Consider the following 24,600-nt stretch of genomic DNA (forward strand, 5'->3'; position numbering starts at 1 on the left):
TTATCAAATACTCTTGAAATACTCCTGAGAAGAAGCAGCCAAGAGTCACTTCAAAAGGATTCCACCCACCGTGCCATCATACGTACATTCGCTATGAAAAAGTGTGTGTGCTGATATTAGAAGCTGTATGCACACACACCAAATGATTCAATGAAATGTGTGCTAACAAAATGTCTTCTGAACACATCTGACAGGAAGACAAGCGCACAAACCCACACACCCACCCATCCTCTCCTCCACCCTTCGAATGTATAGATGGAAAAGAGATGGAAAAAAGAAAAACTATGATTGATGGTGCCTGAAGGGGACTGAGCGAAGGAATCAAAATATAGACTGAAACAGCAGAATGGAAAAGGATTATTGGTGGCAGTAACTGAATGGGAGGAGAGAGAGCGAGAGCTCAATGAATATGAAAGATGGAAAGATGGTAAAATATTGAGGAGAGAATATTAAGGAGAGGCTGCGTGACACAGAGAAACACTCATTACCATGTTGTGTTTACCTTCACCTGATAGTGGTAGTAGTGTTTCTTTGGATGGGTGACATCGCCTCAAAATTATATTGGCAATAACAATATTTCGGACAATATGAGAAAAAGTTTTCTTAACATGGTAAAATAAACTTAAATTCCAAAAGAGTTAAATAACAAACAGCAACAAAACCAGCAACAATTTAAATTTTAATAGCGTTTTAAAATTTAGTGCAAATAAATTTTGCAAACATGCTAAATCCAGCTCAGTTAAAGACTTTTTACTGCACAGTGCTGGTTTATACTGTTTAAACAAGTATTGTTTGGTCAGTCAGTCAAATGAAGTTTAAAAGCCACTTTGTAAATGTAAAGTTTATTTTTACTCTTGTAACATTCTTTCTCAGACACTGATCTCAAACCATTTTCTGAAGCCACCAAAATATATATTTAAATATTGATATCCTGATACTGATTTTATAAACTACTCATGAACTATGAAACACAGGCTTAGAGCCAAGCAATCAGCGAGCCTTTGCTACTGATGGGAGCTTTGTCATCCTCCACTCCCCACAGCATAGCACAAGCACGGTTTTATTTTGCCACCAGTCTGTTGTGTGACTGGCGACCTTGGTGTCAGTGAATGATCATTTATACAAGAACTGCTGTTCACCATAAAGTAAATTGCTGTCTTCCCTGAATATCAGCTGAATATCTATAGGTTGTAGTCCTGTGGTTAGTGTATGGTTTCTGTTCTGACTAAAAGGTGCACAGATTCTACTTGTATGCTGAAGCACTGATCTGTTAATCAGATTTTCCTGTATTTCATTATGCTGTGAAATGACACAGGAACAATACTGTGATGGCTGAAGTTAGCAAAAGACAATGGAAAGGGTTGGAAATAAAAGACATGTTGTTTTTGTTTTTGAGAGGGGGTTTTTAAACTGTTTTTGGCAGCTCACTGAGAGGATAAAAAAAGAAACATCTAATTCACCATCATACATTACTTATTTGACATGATGATTTTCTTTTCATAGTTTCATATCTGACTGGATAGATGTCCTACGGGGCATCTGCGGTGCGTAGAAGTGATCTGTGGTTGCCTGTTTGTATTCACAGTGTGGTTTGCTGTTACTAATACTGTACACTTATTTTGCTCCATTCTTCTATCTTCCCTTCCTCCTCTCCATTTACATCTTCCAGCTGCTGCATTGCCATGGTAACTGTGCCACTAGTCCTGCAGTGCTGTCTATGTGTCCTAGACCCTGCACAGGAATTAAATACCTCTAATTAAACAGCACTAATTAAAGATGCTGTTTTTCATTTTCTGTCCTGTTACACTTTGTTTAGTTTGAATCGGTTTACTTGAATAATGTAAATTTTGGTTTCATATCACGTGTGAACACAGCTCCACACTTCCACTGTAACTGTCTAATCCAGGCTGTGATATCTCATTGTAGACACGAACTGATTAATATGAACCACTGGAGGTTAAGCCTTGTCCTTTCGTTCCCTTTTCCCCCTTCTCAGTCTCTCGCTCTTGCCATAATCCTGAATTTCATCATAGTTTCAATCACCAAGCCATTTGCTGCTAATCAGATGGAAATTCTTCAGTCTAATATCCTGAGGGTCTGATGAGCACCAATCCTCTCCAAAAAAAAAAAAGACTTATTAAATGTTGGAGGTCTGCATGAATCCCTTGTTGCCTCTCTCATGATCTCTTTTTCGCCTCTCTTGATATTTTTGTAATGTTTTAACATCAAGCTTCATTTTCTCTTCTCTTCTCCCCCATTTACTCACACAGAATATCTCCATCTTTTCTATTCGTTTCACTTCACCAGCCCGTAGTTTCCGCTCTCCTGGCTGACAGAAAGCTGTTATTTGGTAAAGGTCAGCTTGTGATTGGCAGCTATACGCTCTGAGTCGAGATGAATACTGTCAAACCACTGCTCATTTTTGCAATTGTAATGAAGGACTGCAAGAAAGATGGCTTTTCTTTTGTTCAGTTTCATGTCACAGACTCAAGGCTAAATATATTTATACATACATATGCATGTATTGCACATTTCTTTTTACCCCTTCCCCAATTATTTTGATTTCCCCACCTCGTCTTCACCGGAGAGGGAGCAGGCAAGTGAAAATGAAGAGCCACAGAGTAGATATCACATTTGCATGTATCTGATATGAAAGCATACGTCTTGGTTTCTGCTAAAGTAGGTCACTGTCACTGCAGTTTACTGCAGGAAACCTAAAAATGTGACAGCAAAGTAGCTTCTGTATATGGTGTGATGAGACTTCTTACTACATGCACTCAGTTATAATTTACATTTCACTTCACTTTTTCTTATTCAGGTGCAAAATTCATGCCACAGTGTTTTTTCATAGATTCCATAGTGATTTTTCTTTGGAAACTATTTGATTGTGGCATAATTATAACTGACTGTGGTGTCAGTTGAGACTGCACGATCAATAGATGGACACATTGCTACTATTTCACTTTACTGCAGTACATATAAAGACACACATGGGAGATCCACAAAGCATAGACGTGATCTTAGATCAGGTCTGTTTGAGTTTTCAAGTCGGCTCTAATCTCTGTCAAAAAACGTGGAGAGTTCAGTCCAAAATACTTGCGATCCATCGACTCAGCACTCATGATTTGCATGTTGTGTTGAACATACATTATATGTCAGTAGGGCTGCCACAAACGATTATTTTGATAGTCGACTAGTCACCGATTATTTTTGCGATTAGTCAACTAATCAGATCATGCATCCATTGGAGTAAAACGTACAGCTTATTGCACCAGCAGCATCTGCTCTTATATAACTATCATTAGCTTACAGCTTTAAGTGTTTAAGGTGTGTGCTAACTAAAAATAAAGACAAGATGATAGTTTATTAAATTTTAATGAAATTTGCAGATTGTTTCGGTGAAGTTTAATAAACTCCTTGCTATCTAAAATATAACGGGACACCGGAGTATATTCTCGAGCATCTCACACTTCTGATAATCAGTTGTCTGCTTGAAGTTTATTCAGCTGTGTAAAAACTATAACTTTAATCTCAGCCAAACAGATTTACTCTGGAACAAATAAAATACTAAAAAAAAGCCAAACAACAACATTTGTAAGTTATCTAAGTGACTTATATTACATGTTTAACCTGAGTAGCGAAAGACGGTGGTGGGTTTGAAAATGATTTGCAGGGAGTCCGGTGTTCTCACTGGCTCTAGTGAGCCTTGCCCCCGGCTAGCTATCGAGCTAGTGGGTAACAGACGTCTCCGAAAACATCGGAGCGCTTTTGAAAATATGTGGTGTCTTGATAAACTGAGCAGATATTTGAGGTTTACACAGCTACATTCTCGCCTGAAAATATGTTAAACGTTTATTTTGTGACCCAGAAAGAATAATAAGAGTAATATTAAAACTAACTAGCTGCCGCCAACTGAGCTGGGCTGCGCTATGAATTCTGGGACAGAGCTACTTCTTCTTCTTCGGGATTTAACGGCAGCTGGCATCCTTGTACATGCAGTGCTGCCATCTTCTGTTTCAGTCCGTTATTACACTCTTAAATCCTACTACTTATTCCTGCGTCTTTTGTGATCTTACAAAGCTTCAAACGACACGTCGACTATTAAATCAGTCGTCGACGATTTTGATAGTCGACTTAATTGTGACTAGTCGACTAATCGTGGCAGCCCTATATGTCAGTAAGTCCATTAGCTCATGGACTTATAATTGTGAAGGTGTTAATACACACGAGTATTAAATACATATCAATATATTATTTGGCAAAAACCTGCAGGTGCTGTGAGTGTCTTCCCCATAAAAGAGGATACCACAGGCTGGGAGAGCAAATAGCGAAGGAATGTCTAGTTTTTATGTTTCATGACAATCTGTTCGGTCTTTGGTGATTAAAAAAAGGATTAAAGTGACTTTCTTTTGTGGTGAAACACTGCGTGACTGCGTGTCCTGTGCGTGCATCTGGTACTCTTGTCATCAACCTATGAGCACAAACACATTCTCGTGCAAAAACGTCTGAGGAGACCTAACCATCCTTTCTAAACACAAACACACCAGTTGACCCATCGCTGATGTGTCTGATTTCTCTTTGCTGAGAGAGATGGATCTTAAATAATGTCCACGCACATATGGACACACAGTTCTAAGTGTAGTATAAAATATGAACAGGGAGGATCGGTGCAGTGGGTGAGCCTGCTAACAGCTCCAGGGTCAACTCCATGTCCTTTTAAATGCAACTTCAGCAGCATCCTTGCAGCCATACTACATCATGTATAAGACATTTGACACAAGTAAGATGTACACTAACAAGCAATCTGTCTGACTAATAACCTACCTGTTCACTCCAATATGTGCATACATGTTCTGCACAGCCAACTAGACAGACAGAGGTTCCCATCTGACGGCAAGCAAATGCTCGCATTAATATTTGAGTTTCTGCTCTGTCCAGACATGCTGCGGAGAAAACTGCATAATTGATGTGGAAATGTCCGACTACTTAATCTCTCCTCCTGTTTTTGAGGCAGCCAGCCTTTCCTCTGCTATTCATCTGTGTTCACCCTTTCTTCCTTCAGCCTCATTCTGCTGAATTATTATCAGAGTGCTGTTTCTCCCTGCAGATACTGACCGTGAATATCCATTCCACTGCTTTTGCTCGGATATGTCAGCATATTTAATTAAAAAATGTCAGCTTTATTAAACAGAGGATCATCTGTGGCTTCTGTGGCAATGGCTGCATTATGAGCTTCACAGTCAATTCAAGCTGTTCTGGAGATATTTGGTGTTCAGTGAAGAGAAATGTTTCCCTTCTGTGTTGAAGTCGAATCAGAAATTGAGTGTTTGTGTCCCCAGTTTCTCAAACTAAGTTATTGTTTAGCTACTTACACGTGATTTTGTTTGGGGAAGTTGTTTTTTCTTCCCCTTTATCCAGTTAAAAGTAATTAACTCACTGATTGCCACAATCATTATATGATGTGTTATCAGTCTAAGTGATATAAAAGGAGTTAACTGAACTGCATTCATTTATCTTTGTATATTTTCAGCAGTGTAATAGTAAATGTAAAAAGCAGGTGGTTCACCTACTTTATCCTAATCTAAAATTTTAACTCCACCTTTCTGTGTGATTCAAGAAGACAGACGAGTCATTCCTTTAAGCTCTTTACCTTTTACTTTCCCCTGTGTGCTCGTTCACTTAATGAGACACTCAATCAGGTTGTGAGAGAGCCCATCTTCATTCCTCTCTGTCTTCTATTACAGCCACTTCCCCTGTTTATTTATTTATTTATTTTTCCTATTTATTTTCTGCATATCGCCCACGCTTCTTCTCGTCATACATCTTACATTCGGATTCTCATTTTGCTCTTGTCTTGTTCAAGGTCAGAAATTTAAAGTGATGGAGAATAAAGGAAAACAAATGAATGAGCAGAACACTTAACACATGCTCTGCTTTCACAGTGAGGGCCTTTTTATCTTCCCATTCATATTTTCAGGTTGGTAAATGCAGCAGGAAGATGTCTTGTAGCACAAATAACTCATTCTGTAAAGTTTTAAGAACCCCAGTATGAACAATACTGCACAGATGAAAGAAGGCATATTTATTTAATGTTTGCGTCAAAGGAAATATTCTGGTCAAAAATAACTTGGTGATGTCATTGAGAGTAGGTTTCTGGTTAGACCCTGTACAGAAGAAGACATTTATAAAAATATAATAGTATATTATAGTCAGAGTATTTGGTTTGGGTTGGGATGCAAATGTTTGCAGTGTTTTGTAGTAATACTGCTCAAGCAAAGTATGTATAAGGTGAAAAATATTAGTCCTGGCATAGAACAAATCTCTGACACAGGTACTGGATTTACCTCTAATGCATCTTACTAGTCAGCAGGTAATGAGCTAAGAGGGTAAAGTAAAAGGAAGTTAACCAGCTTTTGGTAAAGACAAAGTTTTCTTTTTTCTGATGCACAGATATTATTTTGTATTTGAGATTACTGTCTTGAGTAAGCACATATCTTTGCTACGTTTTATTATTGATATAATGATATCATTACTTGGAGCCGTTACTTGGGCTTTGATCAGAGTAGTAATACTTGGTAATAAAAGAACAAAGTCCCTCTGCCTCTTTCGTTATTATTTTGTCTTGGATTTTTATTTCCTTGAACTCCACTTAAAAAAGACATCTCACATCTTTATCATCAGTCTCAGTTGCCAGTTGTGCGTTTGCAGACATCCCCTTTTCCTCTTCTGCATCTTTGCATCTTCTTTTCCGTGATCATGGTTGGTTGGCATGCTCACTGGCATCAGCATGATGCGCTGATCCCTGATACAAACAATAGTAGCACCAAGTTGCTGAGCAACAATGACATGAGATGACAAGTCCAGAGATGACAAAAAAAACCCAAAAAACATTTTTCTTACCTATTTGCATAGTCTGTGGTGTAATTTGCTTAAATCTCTTTTCACTGAGCAAATTCACTGGATTAAGACTTCACACATTGTCTTTTATTAGTAAAATGGCACACGTTAACAAAACGCATCCCGATCAGTTAATTAACTTCTCATCAGCCATGAAGTAAGGTAATCGGATATGATTTTCATTCCCTGTGATTCTCCCTGAATTAGCTGCCACAAAAGTGTTCACTGTGTTAAAGAAAGAACTCATCACGTGAACACAGATGTAGGTTTTCTGTTTTCTGTCTGTCTTACTGTCATTCCTGCTTATTCCTTTACTTCTCTCTGTCTTTCAGGGACCAGCCCACTGGACAGTCCTCGTAACTTCTCTCCCAACACAGCTGCACACTTCTCCTTTGTTCCTGCTCGCAGGTAAGACTTCCATTTATGTGCTAAGGATGTTTGTGTTTGCAGTCACACATGTAAAAAACACAGAAGCGTTGTTGTCCTCAATAAACAAACTGATTGTATTAGTGATCATTAGCTCTTACCAGTTCTTTTCAGTTTTAAGTTCTACAGTACATCAGAAAAAAAATAGAAATAAAGTAATAGATTGCAGATGTTGAGCCCAAATAGATATGGTGTACTTCATCTTTTAATGTCCGTATCTTTGAAACAGTGTTAAACAACTCAGTGACCTATGAGAGCCCTATGAGAGCTGAGCAGCTGCTGATGTAAATGAGTGTGTGAGCTGATGAGGAGGCAAATTTGTAAATACTATTTTACATATCTTGTCTTTAAAAGATCTGTGCTCCCATATCTGTGCCGTGGCTAGCGTATGTTGCTAACTTCCGGGAACTATTGTGAGACACTGTGATCCCTAGCTGTGGTGGGGGGGTTGGAATCTATTTGATTGAACTGAGACTCTCCATTCGAGGACTGAGCCAAACAGGCAGGCTGTTTGCACGACGACGTCATCAAACACCGAGACACTGTGTGTGTGAGGTGCAGCGGCGAAAAGGAGCATTAGTGCTGATTTGAATTGGAAATCCCTCTCTGTCCAGCCACTGACCTCAGAGCTGCCGCTGCTCAGCACACTGTGGGGTGAGAGGGACACCGTGTGGTGGAGTCTGATATGACGGGCCTACTGTTCCTACTCGCATAAAAGCCTTATTTTACCAGAAACACTTTCATTTAAATGTAGTTTTCATTTGGCTTTGCATGAAAATAATTGTGCTTGTTGTCATAAAATAAAAAATACATATGGCTTGCAACAAAAAGTGTGCCACTCTGCACTGCCAACAAGGTATCAGCAGTTAAACGTTTTTCTTTATCAGATATGTTTTGTTTGGAAAACCAACTGAGGCAATTTGCATCTATTTTTCAGTCTGTGTGACAGCAATAAAAATAAATAAATAAATAAAAAGAAAACCATTGTCTTGTCTTCTTCACAGCCATGGACACAGGGCTGACAGGTAATGTCTCCATTCTGACCTCTGACTTTTCCGCCTGCCTCTTCCTGCCCTCTGTCCTGCATGACTCAGCACACACACACACACACACACACACACACACACACACACACACACACACACACACAGACATTTATCTCTGCTTTTTTTAATAAGCAGCGATAAGAATGGGGGGGGGGAGAAGGAAGGAATAACAAAGAAAAGCACAAGAGGAACTAACCTTCAAAATAAAAGTGGAACTAAATTGAATGAGGGACAGTCCCGAGACAACAGGAATATGTAGACAGACAAGGTAACACGAGAAAAATGAAGACCCCCCAGAACACGTAGGCAATAGAGAGACAAAAAAACAAAAGAGAGAATTGCATCCATAAACAAATATCATAATGAACACCACAGGGTTTTGTTTTGTTTTTTTAGAGGGAAAAACAAATCATTTTTTAGATATTTATAGAAGTGCTTTTATGATCTTTTTATAAATTTCTTCAAAAATCTCCAGAAGTTTCACTCGTTTTAGCCAAAAGTGTAAAACAAAAAGAAATGAAATACTTGCGAGTCTGACATGTTTAATTAGATTTGGAGCTGAGACACAGAAGGGGTAAGGAGGCACTTCAGGTTTGTTAGGATGAATATTTACTGAAAGTGACAAAAAGCTGGCTAATGTTTGATAACCAGAAGGTATTTGTGAAGTAAAGAATCCGGCTTTTCTGACACAGGATGAGCTGTCGAGTCTGTGAACTCTGTGGTGCTTCTCTTTACGTGTGCAAAGTCTCAGTGGATGCTTTTTGCACACATTAGGTTCCATGCTATCTTTCCGCTTCACCTTTTCTTCCACCTACTGTAATACTTTTCCACTGTATGTGACACTGCTTCATCTTGTTATTCTGGCTGTGGAGAATATGTGGTATTTCACTGAAAATGATCATTGAGTGCTGATGTCTTCATTCATTTTCTTTAATGTTTGCTCTTTGTTTTTAAGGACGGATGGCAGACGCTGGTCTCTCGCTTCATTGCCTTCCTCTGGATATGGCACCAACACTCCCAGTTCCACTGTCTCGGTAAATAAATTCACTATACTCTGTCTATGCATGTATTTGTATGTCTGTTGTAGTGATCTATAGGCTCATCCATGAAAACTAGAAACACATACTTTATTTCACTTACTACAAAGCTGCAAAACTGCCGTAGCCTCCACTGCTGATTCCTTCATTCTGATACCTTACTGTGTACTTCTGCGTCCTACTCTTTTTCTTTCCCTCACTCTTAGGGACATGTCAAATGTCCCACTTGGTCTTATTCTCCTCCTTGTCCTTTACCTTCTGCTGTTCTTTCATCTCCCTTTTTTAAAATTGCACACTTCCTCTGTGGCTCCTGCCTTTAAAATGAGACTTGCTGTGCATCAAAGGCAGCAGGCTGGCTAAGTTGTCTGAGAAGCCGTGAACTTGAGCATCCAGACTAACACAATCATTGTACTAAGAGAGAACCAAGCCCCCCTTCCCTTTTATCTTATTCGGACAAATAAGACCTTTGTTGTGTGAATTTCACCCTAACTGGGTTTTTTTATGCTGTATGCCCTTTCTGTCACAACCCCAAAAGGATTCGTGCCTCCTACTGAAATCAAACCGGGGACTTTTCACTTGTCAGCTTTAGAAACTCACATTCACTGAAGTTCAGCTTAAACTTGTTTGGAAAACCTTTCCAATTGCAAAGCTACATACATTATAATTTGATGACACACAGATTTACAGCTATGCCAAGCACTTCATTCTTCAGTCTTTCCACTCTGTTTTTCTGTGTAGAAACGAGCCTTAACACCAGGAATTCCTGCAAGGACAGACTACCACAAATTGTTCCAGCTAGAGATAATGCTAGAATTTCCTTGCGCCAATTTCCATTTAGAGCACTTTAACTTTTCAAAAATACATCATACAAGCAAAAATAGTTTTAGCCTGTAGTATAATCCTAGCTTAGCTCCCTTCAAACCTTACAGGCATTTCCAGCTTTGAGTAATCTGCTTTTCCTGTCCCTTTCTCCTCTAATGAGAAGGGGACTAAACTTTACTCCAAAGACAAACTCAACCCAGAGTTCTTCTAATCCCAGTTTAGCTCCGGCCTAACTCCTCACTGTAGCTTCAGTGCTGGTTGTAATCTATACTCCGTTTGTGCTCCTCCTCTCACAGTCCTCCTGTTCATCCCAGGAGAAGCTGCACCAGCTGCCCTTCCAGCCCACACCTGACGAGCTGCACTTCCTTACCAAACACTTCAGCTCTGAGAGCATCACAGATGAGGAGGGGCGACGCTCCCCCGCCATGAGACCACGGTCCCGCAGCCTAAGGTAGGAGCTCTGGGCTAGCTCACATGATATACTCTGATTAGATCCAGCAAAATGCCACATGAAACCCAGCCTACGTGTTAGCGGAAAGCAGAAATGAACGATAAAGCAAATGCCCTCCATTTTGATTGCTCATTTTGAGTGTAAAGTTGCTGGGCCTTCATTAGTCTGTAGAGGAGGCTCACACTGCTGCGCCCCTTCACTTGTGGAGGTCTGATTTTTAAATACAGCATAGCACTAAAATAGCATTTCACATAGGATGAACAAACATTAGCAGACCCAGATTGTGTGTGTATTTGTCAGTCTTAAAAAGGTCACACATCTTCCTCTGACTTACCCATGACAGGTGTAAGTGAGAATAGTCCTCACTGTGACACTCACCTGTCAAACTGTAGCTCTGTCGGTGTTGCGTTGCCTTTGGCCGTCTCCAGCCATCTTTGCTTTTTTGTGATTCTATTTCTGTTCCTGGTTGTCAAGAAATACTTTCAGATTTCACCTCATCCTATCATCTACAGATTTTCTGTATCAGTCCTCTTTAAAATTTCCTTGTATCACACACTTGTTTTGACCCCTTCATCTTTATCCCTGTTTCTTTATGGATAGATATCGAATGCTTTCATCCTATGAGATGAAAGCAGGCAATACCAAGTTACATGGTGTGTATCTGATTAGACTCCCGCTGTGTTTAGTGGTGTGTGTGTGTGTGTGTGTGTGTGTGTGTGTGTGTGTGTGTGTGTGTGTTTGCTATCTCAGGTAATCCACCATCAACAGTGTCCCTATGTAACCTTGATATCTCTCCAGTCAGAAAATAAAATGAAATAAAAAGATCTCAGATGTTACATTTTAGCACCAACCTGCTTCTATCAGAGATAAAAGAAGAGCTGACAAGCACAGAGCACTTGCTGACTGTGAGCAAGTTACTTTACTCTGAGGTGACTTTGAAAAGTGTTTCAACTGTGGCTGGTTGTCAGCCCCCCTCGTATGAAGGAGGAGTGAGCCTCAGCAAAACCCTGACATCATATTAGTCTACCAGCAGTGAGTGTCATTAAAAAGCTTTTAATGAGCAGTCTATAGACAATCTACAAGTTCAGAGGAATAGCCAACAGAAAGCAGTAATAATGTGAGGAGTAAATGCAGTTTAAACGTTTGAAAAGGAAACGCAAAAAGATAAAAGAAGAAGAACAATGAAAGAAATTAACTGGAGTCACTGACTGGACCCATCAGACAAAAGAAGGAACGAGAGAAGAAGAGTATGTGTATTTGGATGAGAGGCCATATAGTGAACATGAGCTGCAAAGCAATAATATATAATAGAATGATCATGATTTTATCATTCTGTTGTAAGGAATGACCTTCACCATTGTTTTTGTCATTCTCTAGCTTATTAATTTCATTTTTTGCAGAAGCAAAGTAGGATCATAGATCCGTTTGTATTGTTGGGCTGTTAAGACATCATAGCTAAAACAAAATATATATATATACCTCATATTTATGTAGTAAACAAGGATGTTTAAATACAGAAAAACATTTTTTTTTAAATTCATATCAGTTTTATACACTCTTCAATCTGCCAGTCATCACCTGGACAGTTTCCATCACCTGAGGGGGTTCCTTCAAGGCTGAGCAGCTCTTGTCTCCTTCCCTTTCACTCTACAGTCTGCAACCATTTCTGTTGGTGAGTGTAGAGGTCAAGCTAACTGATGCAGCACTCCATCATTGCTGCTTCCTTTTTAACAGTCCTTACCGAGCCTGAAGATGTGGCCTGGCTCACTGAATAAATGATGGTCCCACTAAGATCAAACCAGGTGGACTATGTGTCACTGCAGGATCTTTTGGTTGCCACTAAAGTGTCGGCTTAAATCTGACCATTACTAGCAAAGCCCCCACACAATAACAGCTCCTTCTAAATGATTCATGGTGGGAATGCCACAGGCAGAAACCATGTCTTCTTTTTCTCAGTGTCTGGTAAAGACACAGCAACTGATGAGGGGAGGTGCGCACTACTTAATCTCCGGGAAGCATCTCTGTGACGTCCACACCTTTTTAAGGCTGGTAACTCCAATGAGCTTATACTCAGCAGGCACTGATTCCCTTCTTTGCTCCTCTTTTTCTGAGCCTTTTTCATAACAGTATTTTGCTGTTTTTAAGACTGCACTTCAAAAAGCCTTAAGAGGGCTTTTGCTCTTATCTTAGCAGTAGCTTGGATCAGCACACCTGACAGCTTTGCTTTCTTCAGTGTTTTTTCTACACTGTGTGTCCAGACTTTTCTCTGGTGCTTTTATGCTGAGCAAACAGCAAAGTCAGAAATGGTAGGTGACTAATTTATCTAACAATTTAAACTTTAACGAATTTCACGCAATAGAAACAAATTGCGGATTATAGATGAAATGTGTACTTCCAAAGAAAGGCTGTATGCAAACACAAAAAGCTAGAAAATATTTTATAATTATGTTTTTTTAATAGTTGAGTTTAAGCAGCTTAACACAAATTGAAATTCGTGACTGGAAACAGAGCCAGAAAGTAAATGAAGACAAAGTACTGAAATGACACTCTACATCAATTTTGAAAAGAATTTGCACCACTGTTTTAGGATTCACTAAACAAACATACCTTCACTGTTCCTTTATCTTTTCATTAGGTTTTAGCTTGGAGGATTTTAATGACATCATCGATGATTTTTGGTGGCGAAGGCACAACGTGCCCCCCTCTCTGTCACGCTCAATTAGGCGTCTTATTTCCCCAAGTCAGACGCCTCAGTTGTGAAGCAGCAATGTTATTTTTCTCTGTCTCGCTCTCTCACTCTCTCTTTTTCACACACACACACACACACACACACACACACACACACACACACACACACACACACACACACACACACACACACACACACACACCAATCATCTCTCCTCCCACCTCACCTCAGCCTTCCCCCAGCCTCACCATCACCGTCTGATTCCCTGTCTCATCTGATTTACTTCAATTATCCTCTGCAGAAATCAGCTCTTTTGCATTTTGAGTGCCTTTTGTCACATGTGGCACCACTTAGAAAGAAAATGGGCCTTCACCCAATGTTTTAATTATCAAATTTCATATCCTTCTGAAAGTATAAGTGCTAACTTTCGAACTGCAGCCCCACACTAAAACAAGTGTCCCACAGTTTGCTCCAATATCTCTTCTCCAAGGTCATTTCTCAGAGTAATGACTAAGACGATTTTCGCAGGGATTGCCGCGAGGCAGTTTTTATTTCCCATTACCGCAGAAATATAGCCAGGTTCTAATTAGCCTTTGTCTGACTTTCTTATGTTATTCATCCAGAGGATTTCACTCTGGCGTCCGCTACCGCACACTGAATGGGAGATTTATTTTAATATCTGCTCAGGCTGCTCACAGGCATGAGCGCCCAACAAGAAGAACACAAAGAAGACACCAATGATATACTGTGAAAATTAAGAAAGTGCCTCAGGCTGTTTTGTACAAACTCCACCTCCTTTACTTACTGAGCCCTGTGGCAGAGCTACAGCTTTTGATTGATTTTCTCTTTCCTTAATTTTTTTTAAGGCACACGGACATTAAAGAAGTGCTTAAAGTTGAACATGTTATCGCATCAGGCGATTGACGTACATGACTAACAATTGCCTTTGTTAGTCATGTACGTGCACAGACATTCTAGCCTTTTTCTTTTTGTAAAGCATCAGTAAACCCGAATTCTGTCTTATTGCTGTGCCGTTATGTCACAAAGACAGTTTTCTTTCATCAACTAGTTGAAAACACATCTTCCTTCTAGCTTTTTCAATTTTAAGCTGTTAACAAATTCAACAGTCCCTGCAGATGTTTCACAATGAAGCAGTGAAAAGGAAGGATGAGGTCCTTTTCAGTTAAGTTTGAAATCGTTATCGTAGAGTTGGATCAGAAAATATGTAAAGGGAGGGGTCTGTACTTAATTTGATTGATTAAGGTGCTCATGACCATAAAACCCTCACATGTAGCCGAATTTAAAAAAGTTGCAAATACCGAGCCAAACTTCCTGCACAGCAAAGAAAAACAAACCTCCTTACCAGTTTTTTTAAATGCTTGATTGCTGCCAAGGTTATCCTTAATAAATGAAATAATAATTTAAAAACTGCATTTTGTATTTGCTTTGATTATGTTTACCTAATATTAAAATTTGTGTCATCATCTGAAACGTGACAAATATGCAATGAAAAGTAGGAAATCAGGAAGGTGGCAAATACTTTTTCACAGCGGGGTGTGTGTGTGTGTGTGTGTGTGTGTGTGTGTGTGTGTGTGTGTGTGTGTGTGTGTGTGGTCATCTGTCAGCGTGATAAACTGCGCTCATGACGTTCAGCATGTTTGTCACGTTCAGGCTGTTCTCATTCCTATTACGCTCGTAATTGGACTTTGAGCTGCTGGTTGATGACTCAGAGCATTACCTCATGGTACAGGTCACCATGTATGTGCTTGTGTGCACGGGTATATTTGTGTGTTTATCAGTGACTCATACTAACAGATGTGTGGTGGCTAAAATGTCTTTGTGTTTGTTTGCTGGGTTTGTAACCTCAGTCATATTAAGTCTCTTAAGTTTGCAGAAATTGTGAGGTGTCTTTTCTGCACTTCCTTTTTTTAATGTTTTCTTAAGATTTCAATTCATTTTAAAAACAAGTAACTTGTTGGTTGGCCTTCAGGTCAAATAATTTTTTTTTATTGTAAAATTAGATATTTTACTATATTTGAGTTTAGCAAAAATGTTTTACCCCCTTGATGTGATGACCCTTTATGAGGTTAAGTTGTAAGAGCAATAAAAAGTCACTTTAGGCCTCTTGAAAAACAGAGGAAATATACACTCAGTGCAATTAAATTTTATTTATATAACCTCAGATCTTAACAAGTCACCTCAAGGTGCTTTATATTGTAAGGTAAAGACCCTACAATAATAGAGACAAAACTCCAGCCAGGCTGGGGGTGATGGGAGGAAAACGGGACAAAAGACACCCTGTACATAGCTTAGCGCTTGCTAAATTGACCATAGATGTCGATGTACATTGATGGATGGATAAATGGATGAATGGATGGAAGTGGGCTGCGTTATAGAGATGCCTTCATTAATTTTCCTCCTTTTGCTCAGACCATTTACATACAAGAGGGAGCAGAATTTAAAATCCAGTGTGCTCAAGTACACTGGCATCACCCTTCTAGTAATAAACATGTATTCAAATTGTTTCTGAGTGACACTAAAGGCAAGCTTAGACAATTTTAATAACAGTTGAATTTATGGCCGTGTTTCTTCAGTGTGTCTTCAAGAAGGATATTTAAAATCATTCCAGGAACAGTTAATAACAACCAAACTAATGGTTTAAAACAGATGAAGATATGTTGTGTGCCAGATTCCTAAAGTTCCTAAAATGCTCATCGTTTGGAAAGCAGTTTTCACTTTCATATATGATAGTAAATGAAACCGAAGGTTATCAAAGCCTTGTTCAGAATTAAATGTTTCTTCCGTGACTAAAACACATACACACACATACTGCCTTCTACCTGTCATCATCTCATATTGTGAAAGTGAGACATGGAAAGGTCAAGGGTATTGCTGCTGTTGCTGTTTTGTGTTATTGTAGAGAGAGGTCAGGTGTGGGGGTTGGTTCATGATAGAATAAGAAAAGGGATGAGTCCCGGGAGAAGCACAATACAGAGAAAATGAAGTCCACTGTTGGTGCTAGTATGAACTAAAGGAGACATCACTGTCAGTCTGTCAGGGCATGAAAACCCCCCGAGGACCAATGGAGACTCGCTGCACGGAGCTGGACGAGTAGTGAAGATGCCTGGCTTATTACTGACGCACACATGCTGTCCGTTGGTCTGCCAGCCTCCAGAGGCGTTACCTTTGCGCTGCTCAGTGTGTGCAACCATGTGAGTCTAGAGGATGTCATGGTATTCGGTTGACACCGCTGAAGATGCACGTATGATGAAGACCCCCAGGTTCTGTTATTGTGTGTGAGCACCATCCCTTTTCTCTTCCCCTCTGCTCTGAGCTGACCGAGCCTGTCTGTCACTTCGGTTTCCTCAGGCCTGTTTCTGACAGGGCGGATCTTTTTTTTCAGAATACAAACCAGCACCAGAACTTTTCTAAATGTTCATCTGTGGAGAAAAAAAAAATCTGTCTTTGCTTTATCCTAGTTTGTGCTTTTTATGTACGTTACAGAGAATCTTTAAAGAAATTCTATTCATTTTTACCATCTGGAGATTTAAAGTTTGGGTCTACTACTTTATACATTAGAGGACCATGACTATCATTAATTCTGACATAGTGAACAGGTAGACTTATGTACTGAATTATTTATGGATGCTCACATGATCCCTTCTCACAAGTATTTGGCTTCAAATGCTAGTGTTTGTGCATCACATGCTCATATTTTTGGTTCCACAGTATACACAGAACAATTTCCTGATGAGCTACATCAAGAGTAACGTGTGACTGTCCTGGAAAGCATATGTTAAACAGTTTAGGCTTTCTGAAAATAATTGTTGCCTGTCAGCACATTTAACTAAAGGCATGCTAAGACTTTAATGGCTTACAGTTGGTGATTATCTCCATTTGCTTTGTTTCAGCCCTGGGCGCTCTCCTGTGTCCTTTGACCATGAGATTATGATGATGAACCATGTGTACAAGGAGAGATTCCCAAAGGTTTGTATTACTGACACACAGTTCCTAAAGAAACTAAAGGAAGTGCTAAAAAAAAAAAAGGGGATGGGCAAAAGAACAACAATGCAAGAACCTCAGTTTAAGTCTTTGCTTTCAAAGTTGGTCTAGAATCCAAACAACAAGCAGTTAAAAATGTTTAGAGTTCACTACTGTTTGGACAACTGCAAGAATATGGGGATTTCATCATCTTTAGTACACGGTGTATTTAAAAAAAAAAAGAAGAATCTACAGATGTTTCTGTGAGCAAGGGAGCACGCTGAGAAGTAGTGCTGAACTGCAGCGTTACATCAAAAACATACCTGATTCTGTAATAAGTGCATGGGCTCAGACACCTTCTGTTTAAGTTAGTCAATGAACACATTTCATCTCTATAGCCACTAATACAGTTTTAAGCAGTCCTATAAAAACAACAGTGGTATTTTGATATTAGTTGTGTTTTTTAGGTTTTCATCATTGACACAGTTTTTGTCATTTTGCCTCTGCACACCACCCCGGTGGATTTTAAATCGGTCTTTCAAGATGTTTTAAAGCGTAGACGTTCAGCTTTAATTCATGACGTGTTGCTAATATATTGAGTTAACTGTTAATGTAAATTGCATTCTACGTAGTTCAATATTTTAAGATTGTTTTTAAGAAGTGGATAAAAAACTGCTGTCTAGAACCCACGGACATCACATATGCTGCATTTCCTCCATCGAGATGCTCTGCTAGGCCTTTACTCAGCCAGCTTTAGTTGCTGCATGTTTGTGAATCTTTGTGCAGTCAGTTTAACAACTGAAAATCGTGCTCTATTAGGCTAATATCAGGTCATTGACTTGGTCAAATATCTAATTTCTTTGTCTAGAGAGACTTGGATTGCTATGTGTTTGTTCATTATCCAGCACCATCAATTTTGCAGCATTTGTCTGAATTTGAGTGGAGAACATAACTTAAAAAAAAACAAAATAGATGCACCACAGTAGTTAAAAACATTGGTGCTAAGAACATATTCAAAATGAGCATATATTTTCAAGCCCTAATGCAGCACTGCTTTAAAAAAAGATGTTGTTCATTACTGTGCAGTAAGGCTGCACATCCACAAGTGCAAATTAAGACTCCAGCATGCAGAGATATGCACATGCATAAAAAAAATCCAGAAATGCTATCCATTGAAGTCTAAGAGATCGATGCGTTTGCTTTGTTTCTATTTTCTATTTAATACAGGATTTATACACAACTGAAATATTATTGCAAGTTGTTTTTATTCAATGAAGCAGCTGCAGTAAGTGCTGTATGAGCAGCATTTTGAAATAAAATACTCTAATTTCTTATTAATATGTGACATCAGTGTTCGTCTCCGTTCCATATTTCTCTTTTTTCTTACAGCAACCTGTCCCTTTAAGTATTTGTTCAATTACTGTGACATAGATGATGTATTATGCTAAAGACTAGAAGTTTAGTGTTTCATTGAGTACATTATTTCAGGCCTGTATCAAACATCATTTTTGAATAATTAATTTTTCAATTAGAAGGGATTTTCCCTTCCATATGAGATTATCTTATAGCCGTGCCGTTTACTGTCTCTCCATGTGTCTCACATGAGCGTTCCTATGTGTGACTCATCCTTCTCCCCACCCTTTAATTGCCTTCCGCCTCCTCCCCTCAGGCAACAGCTCAAATGGAGGAGCGTCTGGCCGAGCTGCTTGCCTCCTCGGCCCCAGAGAAGATTTGCCCATTGGCCGACGGGGTCTTGAGCTTCATTCATCATCAGCTTATAGAGTTGTCCAGAGACTGCCTGGAGAAAAGCAGAGAGGACCTCATCACTTCCCGCTACTTCTACGAACTCCAGGAGAATCTGGAGAAGCTGCTGCAAGATGTAAGTTGATTCACAAGTTTATTCACAGTCCCGCAATAAGCCACTTTTGCTTCCAATTCTTAATCATTCCTTTGAATAAAGCGTGTAAGAGCAATCTAAATATAAGAACTTCATTTGCTTCCAATTGTGTTCCTCATGCACTTCTAAAAAACAAACAAACAGACACACAAAAATCAGCTCAGACACTTTTGACCAGGTGTAGACTGCAGTGTTGATTTTAGAGACCTCTAAATGTTTTAATTATTTAATTCTTTTCATTATTTTCTTCTCTTTAAAAATACACAAATAAAGACACAACATGTATAGTACCATCCCAGCCATGCTTGGTTCACTGTGCAACAACTTACAGTGTGACACACACCTTTGTTCACTCATTGCAAGTATGGTTACATGTCTTATGAATGCACAGAGGCTGCCGTTCCTTACAGACCTAAGACTTCCTGGGCTCTCACACATTCCTTCATAAACAGTTTGTATATTTCTGTCAATCAATTTAAATTTACTCGCTTGGTGTGACAAAATTACCTCATGTCCGTTTACACACGAATATCAACATGACAGAGCACAGAAATGTACTTACACGTGTGTGAGCGGTGGTGACATCTCTATTAGCTCAGTTTTCGGGGGCCTGAGGGTGTGATATTGTGGCTCCCACAGGCCTCTTATTGACCTTCTGTTCTACTGGGACACATAAACACAAGATATCTCAATCATAGACACACACATATATGCAGGCAAGCACACACACGCTCTCCGATTTTAATTTCACACTTCAGTGGTCACTGGGGACTGATGGATGACTCTCCCAGACGCAAGGAGGTGCAGTGGAAAGGTTTTGGGATGGCTGAGGATTGGAGGGGAATCCTCTGCTTTCGATTGGCCAGCAGGTTCACAGAAGAAAGGGGGGGTGGATGTACATGCATGAAGCCTGTTCAAAGTCTTTTGGAGGGTGCGAGGAACTCGGGTTGTGCACATCTGGAGAAGCGCTCCCAGCTCAGATGGCAGTGCAGCAATGCGGGCTGAATGATGACATCACCAATTAGGCGACATTAGACTGTTTTTTTTTTTTTTCTTCTTCTGTTTTTTGTAATATAGCCAAGTGCAGCAGCAGGTGAAGCAGACCTCCAGCTCAGAAAATGAATTTGTGAGCAGGTGGATGCAGGTGTGAAGGCAACCTCAGCACTTTCATTTATGGGAATTCCACGTAATTTTTGTGGGTGTTTGTCGGAGACATGTATCGCACCTCGTGGCAGAGGAGGCTGGAAGAAGAGGAGGTGGAGGAGGTGATAAGGAGGAGCGAGTGGAAGGTGTTCATGGACTGCTGGGAGGAGGAAGGGACAGATGCCGACTTTACAGTTGAGTCAATTTCGGTTTGATTCAGTGTAGCTTTATTGAGACGTTGAGACTCGGTTACATTGTTGTTGAGGATCAGACTCGAAGGTAAACTGAATGTTGCTGATCTGATGTCATACCTCAGGAGTTGCCTGCACTACTTTCTCTGGCTTTAGTAGCTTGTAACTTAAATAAATGTAAATTGTTCTACAAACAAAACCTTTGAAAGGTTCATAAAAGACAAGTGAGCCTACATCTTATTCTTACCCCTTATCTGCAAGTTGAGTCTAGCTAGTTTTTTGTGGCATTAAGTGCGACTTTGTGAGCAATTTCTTCCCAAATGCTGCTGTTGTTGGCTCAAAAGTCAGCTCAGAAAGGTGATGCATTATCTGGTATTTACTATTTTAACAGGAGAGATCTCAACAGAGAGTTAATCTAGTTTTTCATTCAATATATTTGTAAATATAATTACATCAAAATTGATCATTTTGCCTGATGTAGTGAATGTCATTCATCCTGTCCATCTTAACTGCTTATCCAACTGGAATCAATGCCATCTTTATTGGGCGAAGTGTACGCCTTGGACAGGTGACCTGACCATCACAGATCCAGTGAGTCAAAAACCAAAAGGAACACCTTAAAGGAAGGCTTTTTATCCCCAGATAACTTGATCACTAAAATAAATCAGCCGTTCTTTTTCTTCCATGGCCCTCCATCTCAACCTATCCCTCCTCTGTCACACCAACCCTCAGTATATACTCCTTCACTAAATCCATGAATCTTCTCTGTGGTTCCTCTTTTCCTCCTGCCTGGTGACTCCATCTTCAACATCCTTTGTCCGGTATAGCTACTATCCCATCAATGCAAATATTAAAACAATCTCAACCCTGCCTTTCTAACTTTGTTTCCCTTAAAAATCAGAGAAACACCGTAGAAAAGTCTAAAAAAACAAACTGTGTGAAGCTTGATGGTTTCACTTTCCCCTGTAGTGAGATTTCTGTGTGCCACTCAGTGAGCGTGAGTGAAGTGGAATTTAATCAGCTGAAACTGGAAAATGACAAAACTCAACAGAAACTTGCCATTTGATAAACTGACCCTGTAATTTTACAGGAATAATGGTAACAAAAATAATAGTTTGTATATTCTCTCAGTGGCTTTTTACTATGCTTCACTGCACTTTACATGAGCCAGTTGCAGAGTAACTTTGAGAAATGAGCCTTTCTCATTTTTGAGAAGCTGGTTTGGTAAACCCATTTCCCCTTGTTTTTCATTTTTACCAGCCTACACCTTTTGGTTTCTGCAATTATCAGTCCTTTTCCTTTATCATCATTCCTTATCCCCGTCTTTGGTGTCCTTTCTTTCCTTTCCTTGTGTCATGACCTCATTACAAAATTCACAGGAGGCCGACTAAACTCTCCTCCTCCTGTCCTTCTCTTGTCTTTTTTCTGTCCTCCACCTTCACCCCTCTTCTTTGGCTCATACTCACTTCCTCTCGGTCATCTATCCCTGTCACGAGGCCTTAGTGACCTGTCTGGCGGTCACCATGGCAACCTCCATCCAGGACATCCTCTGCTGGAACCCCTGGGAGACCCTGTTAGACTCCTGGAGGTCACCTGAGGGCAGAGGGTTGTAGAAAGCTATCTCAGCTCTAGTGATCTGTCACTAAGTGTCCATCCTTCACTCTGAACCTTCAACAGATTTGCCACAAGCCATACACAGCTGCAAACATCTGCTTTTAATAGTCTTTTAGCTGAATTCAGGTACAACTGTGACCTGCTTGGAGGAAATGATGCATGCTCTCTGTTAAGCATGAGAAAAAGATCTTTTCTTCCATATGTTATGGTGTTAAAAAAATTAAATTGAATTGAACTGAACTAAATTAACACCAGAAATTCACATTCAATCATTCTTAAACATCTCACATTCACTTTTGCATGTGTGCTTGTGGTGGTACTTTTCAAATGAATAAAAGCAAAGAAAATGGAATTTGAAGTGAAGGAAAAGCAGCTCACAGGGATCTGTGACTTTGTTCCACTGTACTGAGTGTTGCTGTGTGATGACATCATTTCTGTACACCATGTATTGTGATATTGTTGTATTAGGTTATCTGTGATCCCCACGTCTCTCTGTTAGACTTAATGAATTTACCTCTGATCTTAAAAAAACCTTGAATTTTTTTTAAATAAAAAAGGACATAAATATAATTTATTTATTTTATATTTGCAGAAATGCAGCTAAGGTTGTGAACATTTTACAATAAGATACTGCCAAATTATATGTACTTACATGTACTTCCCTTTAAACAAAATTGAAGCTTAGTTGAACAAAAACAGTTATTGTACCATTTGTTAAAATAAATAAATGAACCTAAAAAGTCCTTAAACATTTGGTGAGACCACTTTCACTGCCAGCAGTTTCCAGCATTTCCTGGATTTCACTCTTAAATTAGGATTAAATTAGTTTAATTAAGTCTTACTAAGTATATTTACTCACTGGTAATCAGAATTATAGCATGTTTTACAGTATTCATTTCACACCAGCCTTGATGATTCACAAGAAATTGAATTTGTTAATGAAAATTAGTTGATCTTTTTCAGTATAAGTGAAATGATCATCTAATTTCTTCTGTGACGAGACGAGCAGTGCTCCGCTGATGAAGACAAAGGATGTTGAAGATGACGTTTTTGGCACCAGTTGTAATAACTGTGTGTATCGCTTAGCATGGTTAATCGCTATGCGTTTACCAAACGTAAAAGTCCAATCCACGTCATTCTAGCATAATAGAATAAATTTGTAATACACTAAAATCTATCAATTAGATCACACTGTGCATGTGGATTCAAGATGTTAAAGGACTTGTATGTATGCTGTGTACCCACCAGGGAGTCACTTCACGTTGACCACACAGTGTTAAAATATGCCGGCTGTCTCTTTCTCACATAGTCTCTGGATAATTAGTCTCTATGTAGGGGGAGCCTATCCCTCAGCTGTGCGTTACCACCGATCGCTGGTCCTTACAGTAACCACACACATACACGCACATACATAATATTCCATCTCCTTTATACTTAGATACATATAGTTGAATACCAATACAGTAGATATTCACTCCCTCCCTCCAGGTTTCATTACAGTTATAAATAATTCAAGAGATAATTCAAGGGTGGTGGTGGTGGTGGGGTTATAGGGGCCCCCGGGCCCTCTGCATCTGTCAGACAAACAACAACCTGTCAGCCACGCTTTGTTTATGAGCAGCCGCCTCCCCTGTGTTACCCCGCCTGACACATACATACATTACAAAAACATGCATACATGCCACATTCATAAATGTGCACATATGAAACCACATGTACACAGTTTCTCTTTAATTGTTTTATTTTGTTACAGTGGCAGGTTCGTCACCACACACACACACACACAGATGCACTTTCTTTCCACCCCATTTCTTTCCAGGGGTCAGTGTTTGCTCCAGCTGCATCTCCAGTCAGTTACAACGGATTGCTGAGTAAATTGCTCTGTCTCCATGCTGGCAGACATTTCATGGTGGATACGAAGGAGTGAGGCAGAGGTCATTTCTGATTTAGATTACCTCTCAGGTGTCAATGAAAGAAGGACTCCACCATCTGTTCATCCTCATGGCTGTTCTGCTTTGTTTATGAAGGACAAATCCAGCACAAGAGACGTTTTCTATTCAGTGCAAGGTCATCAAAGTTCACACTGATGAATTATTGTCCTGTCCTGACAGATACGAGTTGTTTGTTTGTTAGCTGTTTTTTTTGTTATTGTTTTTTTCTTGCCTTCTTAATATCGCAGAGAATATTTGTAATAATTGTTCTTTGTACACTTTTTGCTTTAACCCTGAGTCCTCTTGTGTTCTCTTTAAGGCTCATGAGCGTTCTGAAAGCATAGAGGTTACCTTTGTCACACAACTTGTCAAGAAGCTGATGATCATAATCGCCCGGCCCGCACGTCTGCTCGAGTGTCTGGTAAGAAAGACCTTCACAGACCTTCCAGATGTTTTTTTTAATTAATTTTTTATT

The 24,600-nt window shown here is 39.6% G+C and overlaps 1 protein-coding gene across 9 annotated transcripts in view; it reads left to right on the plus strand.

The window, feature by feature from the left end:
* mast2 (microtubule associated serine/threonine kinase 2) overlaps nt 1-24,600 on the plus strand; it is a 142,917-nt gene that overhangs the window by 97,673 nt on the left and 20,644 nt on the right. For 7 of the 9 annotated variants that reach the window (XM_040048413.1, XM_040048414.1, XM_040048412.1 and 4 more), the window contains 7 exons: nt 7,230-7,305; nt 8,328-8,348; nt 9,325-9,403; nt 10,525-10,679; nt 17,280-17,355; nt 19,019-19,228; nt 24,445-24,546. In XM_040048413.1, the coding sequence (XP_039904347.1) occupies nt 7,230-7,305; nt 8,328-8,348; nt 9,325-9,403; nt 10,525-10,679; nt 17,280-17,355; nt 19,019-19,228; nt 24,445-24,546 (719 nt within the window). The remainder of the gene's footprint in view (nt 1-7,229; nt 7,306-8,327; nt 8,349-9,324; nt 9,404-10,524; nt 10,680-17,279; nt 17,356-19,018; nt 19,229-24,444; nt 24,547-24,600) is intronic. The other 2 variants (XM_040048415.1, XM_040048419.1) reach the window with 1 other exon arrangement.

The sequence above is a fragment of the Simochromis diagramma genome, unplaced genomic scaffold (assembly GCF_900408965.1).
Source record: "Simochromis diagramma unplaced genomic scaffold, fSimDia1.1 OVJJ01000557.1, whole genome shotgun sequence".
Classification (NCBI taxonomy): Eukaryota; Metazoa; Chordata; class Actinopteri; order Cichliformes; family Cichlidae; genus Simochromis; species Simochromis diagramma.